This window comes from Podarcis bocagei (genome assembly GCF_964188305.1).
Source record: "Podarcis bocagei genome assembly, chromosome: 16".
In the NCBI taxonomy this organism is placed as follows: domain Eukaryota; kingdom Metazoa; phylum Chordata; class Lepidosauria; order Squamata; family Lacertidae; genus Podarcis; species Podarcis bocagei.
In genome coordinates, this window is record NC_138142.1 from 5,159,938 (window position 1) to 5,168,800 (window position 8,863).

General features: G+C 41.9%; 1 protein-coding gene across 1 annotated transcript; it reads left to right on the plus strand.

Annotated features, from left to right (window-relative positions):
* Positions 1-1,256: 1,256 nt before the first annotated feature.
* LOC308575549 (vomeronasal type-2 receptor 26-like) lies at positions 1,257-4,024 on the plus strand (the record flags this gene model as incomplete). The annotated part of the gene is made up of 3 exons (XM_081174307.1): positions 1,257-1,334; positions 2,819-2,945; positions 3,123-4,024. The coding sequence occupies 3 exons, from the start codon at positions 1,257-1,259 to the stop codon at positions 4,022-4,024; spliced, it is 1,107 nt and encodes a 368-aa protein (XP_081030433.1).
* Positions 4,025-8,863: the final 4,839 nt, after the last annotated feature.

Below are 8,863 nucleotides of genomic sequence, written 5' to 3' on the forward strand. Positions count from 1 at the left end.
GGAAGAGGCATTTAATTGTGGTTTTAATGATTCTGCTTCAGAGAAGAAAGATGACAAACTCTGTACTGGAGAGGAGAATATTGAGAGCCTTCCTGGGTCCGTTTTTGAAACGAGCATGACAGCCCACAGCTACAGCATCTACAATGCAATCTATATTTTGGCACATGCTTTGCACACCATGCAGTCCACCAAATTAAATTGGAGAGCAATGGCAGAAGGAGCAAGATGGGAACTTACAAATCAACAGCCCTGGCAGGTAATGTCTTCCAGTTAATACAAATGTCTGTAATCAACTCTGGAGCTGAGCTAAAAGTCAGACTTTTCTTGACTACCTCTGTCAGTAGGGGAAACCCATTCCCATTTCCTCTCGGGGAGGAAGTGACTATCCACTAATGGTTAGGATAACATAGAGGATGAAATTCTGCTATCACTTTAAACTTGTACTTGAAATAGCAAAATATGGCTATAGATGGCTAGGTACACAATATCATGCTATCACAATTTCTACAAAGGCAGCCCTGTATCCCTGGAAAGTGATGAGCAGCTTATCTACACAGCTTATCCTCCTATCTGAAGGTACATCCTGTCTAATATTTGTGGTCTAATTTCTATGAAATTTGGGCCAAGACTTACTGTAATTCTTAAAAGAACCACATTTACCACCACAATGAACATTGCTACCATTGAAAGTAACCTTCACAAAACATTTAAAATGAATATAGTGTTCCACAATGTTGCTCTTTTGTATCTGCTCATGAGCAGGTCTTTTTTCAGCTGGAACTCCCTGGAACTCTGTTCTCTCCCCTCTCCGGGGGGCGCCATTGCTATTTCAAGGGAACGAGGAAGGTGTTTGTGGTGAGTTCCAGCACCTCTTTTTCTAGAAAACAGCACTGCTCATTAATTCCTTTTTTCTTTTTAGCTCCATCCATTTTTGAAGAAGAGACTCATTAAAAACAGAGAAAGAAAAACACTAAGATACAACTTTTAAATGGACCACAAACTATAGGTCTTAAATGTTAAAGATAAGCACTCTATTTGTACGAATATTACTAAAATTTAATCTTTTTTGGCAACTTCATTAATTGTTTTTTCCTCTTCAAACTTAGGTCCACCACTTTCTGGGGAGTGTTTCATTTAATAATAGTGTTGGGGAAGAAGTTTCTTTTGACCAAAATGGGGAATTAGTAGCTGGATTGGATGTTATAAATTGGGTCACATTCCCAAATCAGTCCTTTCTGAGAGTCAAAGTTGGAACAATGGACCCACAAGCTCCCCCAGAAAAGAGGTTAACCATTCATGATGATGGTATCATGTGGCCCAACTGGTTCAACCAGGTAAGAATTTATTCAGGGTTTTCTCTAGTTTTTTGCTCAGTGTCCCAAAACTGCCTCATTGCAACACATTGAATCATCAATTATCAGAATCAGACTAGATCTGTAAAGGAAATATCAGGCTGTAGCACTGATAAAAGGAAGCTGTCTTGTTTCTATGTCTATTTGCAGAAGTGTCTCAGCTATAAAGAAAGTGTCACTAGTCAGTGAAATTTGAGGAAGCCCAGTATGTCTTTTAATTAGTATATACATTATTATTATTGTCCCTTCCTTCCTTCTCAGGATTCTGCACAGGGCCCCAGCGCACTCTGGTGCTGGGCCAGGAAACACCTGGGCCAAAATCAACCTCCCTCAGACAATATGGCCGAAAGTAGAAAAATTTAATTTGGCTTGGAACTGGTGAAGAAGACCCATGCAACCATCAGGATTGAACCCTCTACTCATTAACGGGCTCATTCCTGCTCAGTTTGACTGCACTCATGTGTCCCCCTGCTTGGAACAGGCACACATATCCAAAGTGCAGTGTGGGGCTATTTGAAAGCTCTGTTGCAAGGAGCTCTCTGTGCTGCTCTTTGCAGATGCTGCCTGCCTTTCCTTCAGAATCAGCCCAATTCAACCTGGGATTTGGCCAAATCTGTTCCACAGCCGTAATTTGTACCCCACAGTTACTCCAGGCACAGTCAATTCATTATTGAAAGCTGCTCATTGGTTTGCAGCATTATGGTAAACATACGAAACACATTCCCTTGCATTGGCTGCTGAGCTAAATGATTAACAGTGAATGTTCACAGAAACCGCAGGTACAAACTATTATTTTTAGCACCTGGCTCCGCAAAAGTAAATTTTAAGACACATGCAAGTGATGAAGAAGGTAACTCTGCAAGCAAACAGCACTGCAAAAATCCATCAAAAGCAAACAATTACAGTTGCAATCAAAATTATTCAACCACCATTGCAAATCAGGTTTATTATCAAAATTTACAGAACTTCAGCTCTTTGCCAAAGCAATTGAAATATCTCAACTCAATGGATGTTTCCATACAAATGTACAAAAAGAAAGCAAAGGCACTGAATGTTGCCAGAGAAACCATTGGAAGCATAGTTTGCAAGTTCCAAGTAAAAGGAACAGTGGTTAGACACTGGACAGGGCAGAATTTCAATAATTTCTATTGCAACTGTGAGTCAAAAGCACTTGAGCGATTTCTATATTCAGGAGATACTGACCCAATAAGCTTTCACCTGAACATTTTCTAATTTGATAAGATATTGGCATGCTAATCTCTGAAGAAGTTCAAATACTTACCAATACGGTTTTCATAAAGGCAAAGGTACTAGAGTAATGGTAGAAGTTTCCATGCTACCATTAGTGCTGAATTTAAGATCATCTTCAGATAAAACAAAAAACCTATAGCAATCTATAGCTTAACTGTCATTTTTACTATTTGAAGATAAGTCCCAAACTATTTCCTTCTTTCATTTATGAACAGGCACAACCCACTTCTCTGTGTAATGAGAATTGTCATGTAGGTTATAGAATGAACAAGAAAGAAGGAAAGCCATTCTGCTGCTATGATTGCCTTCCGTGTCCAGAAGGGAAGATTGCAATCAAGGAGGGTAAGGAATGCATCACACGCTTTAATTTTACCTGTGCATCAGAAGCTCCTTTCTCTAGTGGGAAAACAGTATGGAAGTAGCAAATATACATTCTGGCATCTCTTAGATGCATTGTGACAATTTGACGACAGAATAACTTTATTAAAAATAAGATGTTTATTTCTTTTTCTTTTTCAGACATGGACGAATGTTTAGAATGCCCTGGAGATCAATATGCAAAAAGTGAACAGGATGGCTGCCTCCCCAAAGTCAAAACTTTCTTGTCTTTTGGAGAACCGTTGGGGATCAGTTTGGCCACGTTTGCCCTCTTCTTTTCCTGCATCACAGCTTTGGTGCTTCAAATATTCACAAAGCACAGAGATACTCCCATAGTTAAAGCCAACAATCGCAACCTCACTTATATTCTCCTCCTTTTCCTCCTGCTCTCCTTCCTTTGTGCTCTGCTCTTTATTGGCCAGCCTGAGGAAGTGACCTGCCTCCTTCGACAAACTGCTTTTGGCATGATCTTCTCAGTGGCAATTTCTTGCATATTGGCCAAAACTGCCATTGTGGTTCTAGCTTTCATGGCCACCAAGCCAGGGTCCCAAATGAGGAAGTGGGTAGGGAAGCCACTGGGCACCCCAATTGTTCTTTCCTGCTCCCTTATTCAAGCCACAATCTGCAGCATATGGCTGGCAACCTCTCCTCCTTTCCCAGATGTTGACATGCACTCAATGACTGAAGAAATAATACTAGAATGTAATGAAGGTTCCACTATCATGTTTTATTGTGTCCTGGGATTCATGGGTTTACTGGCCATAGTGAGCTTCACGGTGGCTTTCCTAGCTAGAAAGTTGCCGGACAGTTTCAATGAAGCCAAATTCATCACCTTCAGCATGTTGGTCTTTTGCAGTGTGTGGCTCTCCTTTGTTCCAACCTACTTGAGCACCAAGGGCAAATACATGGTGGCTGTGGAGGTCTTCTCCATCTTGGCCTCCAGTTGTGGGTTACTGGGCTGCATCTTTATCCCCAAATGCTATGTTATTTTACTGAGGCCTGAGCTGAACAGCAGGGAGCAGCTAATAAGAAGACAGTTTTAAATAATCCAGAAGTCTGAATCATGCTCGTGTTTTTTGGTGCCTGTTATTGCTATTTTAATTACGTGTATGTACCGTATTTTTCGCCCTATAGGACGCACTTTCCCCCCTCCAAAAATGAAGGGGAAATGTGTGTGCGTCCTATGGGGCGAATGCAGGCTTTCGCTGAAGCCTGGAGAGTGAGAGCTCCCCCGGCTTGAGTGGCGCTGCCTCTTATCCCGACGCCCCGGCGCGCTGAGCAGTCGCGCCGGGGCTTCGGGTAGCTCTGTGCAAGCCGCGGGAGGGCTCCCACGGCTTGCGGAGAGCAGCCTGTTCTGGGGGCTGGGGTCGGGGGAAGCTCGGGCTTCCCCCGCCCCAGTCTTGCACCTTGGGGGGGGGATTAATTTTTTTTCTTTATTTCCCCTCCAAAAAACTAGGTGCGCCTTATGGCCCGGTGCGCCCTATGGGGCGAAAAATACAGTAATTAGAAATCTGGGATACTCATGTCCCTAGACATTAAAGAATCAACAAGTAAAGAAATAATTAAAGAATTAACAAGTAAATGATAAAAAAGATCTGGAGCAGCTCCAAGAATTCCTTTGCAAGAAACTGTGAGGACACAATTAGGGCAGTGGTTAATTGCTTAATTATTTCCATCACTGCCACTGATGAGGATCAGTACTAATTCTGTGGCAATGTCTTTGAGCACAACTGTCTTGGCACATTACCTGGATTGCAACAAAATGGGATCCATCCGTCAACCATCTACAAATCCACCTAACAGTTCCCTCATTCCACTCTGAAGATTGGGTGGGGTGGGGTGGGGGAGACTTTGTCCAAAGCCTTACTGAAATAAAGATACAATATGTCCACAGCACTACGCTAGACTTTTCTGTAAGGAAATGTCATACTCTTTATTGCACCTGCAACTGGATCCTGCATTATTTTACGTATTTCTTTTCTCCCCTTAACTGGTATACAAGGAAACACCCCTGTGGTACAAAATCCTGAAAATCATGTCTCCATTGGTGACACATGTACAGCTGGGGGAAATAGTGCAGGTGAGATTGAGGAAGAGTTTTTGGGAAACTGGAAAGTTCCCTTCAGATCAAGAGTTTGCAGCTGGACTGCTTGCTTGCCTGTGACACTCGCAATTACAAGAGAACTACTCAATAACAAATATGCATTATTATTTTGATCTTACTAGAAGTCACAGAGCTCAATGCTCTAAGGAGATAACTTTGGAACTAGTAATTATCTCAAATTGCTGGGATTTATCATTCATCTTCCCAAATCCCCTGTACACTTTTTCAGGCCATAAACACAATCAATGTCAGTGTGTGAAAGTGTATATAAAATAAATCCTGTGTCATTCAGAGCCCAGATAAGAAATTCTGAACATGCAGGTCTTCATGAATCAGATCATTGGCATTTTCCTTTATCAAAATAATCCAGAGTCATTCAATGAGAACTACTGTGATGCAGTTTATGGAGGATGAGATACAAATATGACTTTCAACATCCCTGTTGGCCCCAAGATGGTAGGAACCTTTCTGCTGCAGATTCTTCTCTTCCTGTGGCTACAGTTGCCTCCAACTGAGAGCAAGGAACACTCTGCTAGATGCACCATGTCGGAGCCGTTCCAGCTTCCATACCAGAATTATCAGAGAGGGGACCTAGTCATTGGAGGAATTGTTTCTTATTTCGGCTTTGTATTTGAAGAAATCATTTTCCATGAGCACCCAAACACAAAGCTTACAGATGAACTTTTGTAAGTAAAAAAACCCTATCCTTCATAGTGTACACTTGGTGAGCTCATGATTGCTACAATTACACCAAACATACACTGGCATGCTCAGAACACATTTCCACGTGATTTCCCCCCCAGTAGGAATGTTAAATATATATTTTCTTCTCTTTACATTGTGATCTTGGTATCTTCTTCTTTGTTCCTTTATTCTGCTTCATGAGGTTACTGTTTTCTGCCTGTTCTGCTTTCTCATCACCTGATCCCATGGTTCTCACCGCCTTCTCCCAACTTCATCCTCAACCTCCCTCTGTGTTTCCTTTCACACCATTAATGTCTGGTTTTCCTTTGCAACAAAGCTTGATCCTCACATTCACCAGAAGCATTTAATCTGACAGTCACAGATGCTGTGAAACGTGAATATCATAGATTTTGGATTATATCCTCTGCTATACAATGTAAACCATATTGGTTAATAAAAAGAGCAGTTGCAAACTTGTTTTTGCAAAACAAAGTAGTATCTATCCGGCTTATTTGCAGAGTAGACCCACTGAAATTAATACACCTAAGTTCATCTGATGAGCCAGTGTGGTGTAGTGGTTAAGAGCGGTAGTCTCGTAATCTGGTGAACCAGGTTCGCGTCTCAGCTCCTCCACATGCAGCTGCTGGGTGACCTTGGGCCAGTCACACTTCTTTGAAGTCTCTCAGCCCCACTCACCTCACAGAGTGTTTGTTGTGGGGGAGGAAAGGAAAGGAGAATGTTAGCCGCTTTGAGACTCCTTAAAGGGAGTGAAAGGCGGGATATCAAATCCAAACTCTTCTTCTTCTTCTTCTGATCTATTAATCATAATAGGCCTTCTTAGAGTATGACTAACAATGACTACAGTATTTTTGGTACAGCCCCAATCTTATCTGAAGGAGGGAAAGATGGAAACTCAGTTACTAAGAAAGAATATATCCTGTTCCACCTGATGTAGAACCCACACCACCTACACCAAACTCTAGTCCTCCTTTGCAACATTAGCACAGGAGGAATGGCTGTTCGGTTAGCCGCCTGTGAGGACCCATAATTTTAGGCACCAGTGGTACACCTGCAGATAAGAGGTTAATTTACATACAGTATATGTCTTTCAGGATATGAAAGTTCTGCACAAAATTAAAAACTTTTTAGATGCAATATTCTTAAAGCTGGTTGAATATTGTTCCTGGGTTTCGGCTATGAACTGTCAAGTCTCACAATGCATATATGGTTTGCTTGTCTGTTTTTTGCTTATTTGTTCTATTTAATCTTTTGGGATTTGCCAGAGAAAGCCAGAAAGTTACCTATGTGCTTAAGAGGGAGAGGATGAGAATACCTCTGACACAAAGTATAACTCTTTTATTAGAGAAATACTGAAGTGCTACCAGAATACTCTCTCCCTGGTGTTTGCTGTGAAAGAAATAAACGAGAATCCTAATATCGTACCGAATATGACCTTTGGGTTCCACATCACTGATAGCTACGTAAATGCAAGGATGACTTATCAGAACACCCTGAAACTTCTGTGCATCACAGAAAGGATTGCCCCCAACTTTATATGTGACAAGAAAGAACAAAAGATAGCTATTATTGGGGGACTTGACTCTGATATCTCCCTCCACATGGCTACTATCTTAGGCATCTACAAGATTCCACAGGTATAGTAAGTGTGGGGGCTGTGAATCTCTTCTGCTTCTAATTCATTAATTATCTTCTGGGTTCTCAATACTGTCTTTTGCTTTGGTTCATTTTTATGATAAAGTGAATTAAAAAAAACCTGATACAAAAGAACGTGGGGGAGCTATGCAGTAGTGGTGGAAGCGGAGGGGCTTTAGATGCATAACGTTCTTCTGAGATCAACATGCATCCATAAATGGAGTCAAGAAATTCTTATAGGTTTGTTCTTCAAGCAGATACTTGGGATGAACCATAACCATTTGCTCTAACTCTCCAATTCTTGTGGGTTTGATTTCTTCCTCCAGATTGCTTACTGTGTATTAGCTCCAGTGAGAAGCCCAGAGTTGCAGCCCCAGACATTCTACCGAACGGTGCCCAATGAGAAATATCAATATGCAGGGATTGTCATGCTACTTCTATATTTCCAGTGGACATGGGTAGGAATTGTGGCATCCGATGATGAAAATGGAGAGACCTTTATGCAAAGCTTAGTGCCAATGCTTTCCCAGCATGGAGTCTGTACAGCTTTCAATGAAAAACTACCAGCCATATCTCAGGGTATAGATCATTTTAGTTCCCTGGAACTCCTTCGGACCAAGTCCTCTTTCCTGATGGCCTCAGAAGTTAACATAGTGGTTCTGTGTGCAGAACCTCAGACCATTACAGTTGTGAAATGGTTGCAATATTTCTATTCATCAGCAGAAGATGTTGCAGGCACAGTGTGGGTTTTGACAGCCCAGTGGGCTTTCTCTTCGGAAACAATGCAAAGGTATTATGACATACAAGTCTTTGATGGTGCCTTGTCTTTTGCAATTCACACAGAGAAACTCCAGGGATTTAAAGACTTCCTTCAGACCCTGAATCCCAACTCTCCAAATGGAGATGGGTTCCTCCAGGCTTTTTGGCAACAGGCATTCAACTGTTTATTTTCTGCTTCCAATGGGCACAAGGAAAACACAAAGACCTGCACTGGCCACGAGAGTCTGGAGAGCCTTCCTGGGCATATTTTTGAAATGACCATGACTGGCCAAAGTTACAGTATCTATAATGCGGTTTATGCCATTGCACATACTTTACATCAGATGCACTCATCCAGGTCAAAACGCAGAATGATGGCAGGCAGAGGTGGGCTCGATCCTCCAAAACTGCAACCTTGGCAGGTGAGATTTCCTATTCAGAATAAACCTTTGCTTGGGGCTAATTTAATGGGTGATGACACACAGTCCATAGAATGAATACACACAGACACAGACACACACACCCACACCCACACACCCGCTTACAGCTTTTACTTTTCCTCTACAACTATTCCCACATTCTTTTCAATCCTTAACTGTTTTCCCTTTCCTTCAAGCTGAAGGAGCCACAATCAAGATAGGACCTGTACTTCCCTTCCATTTGCAGGAGTAGTTGAAGGAGT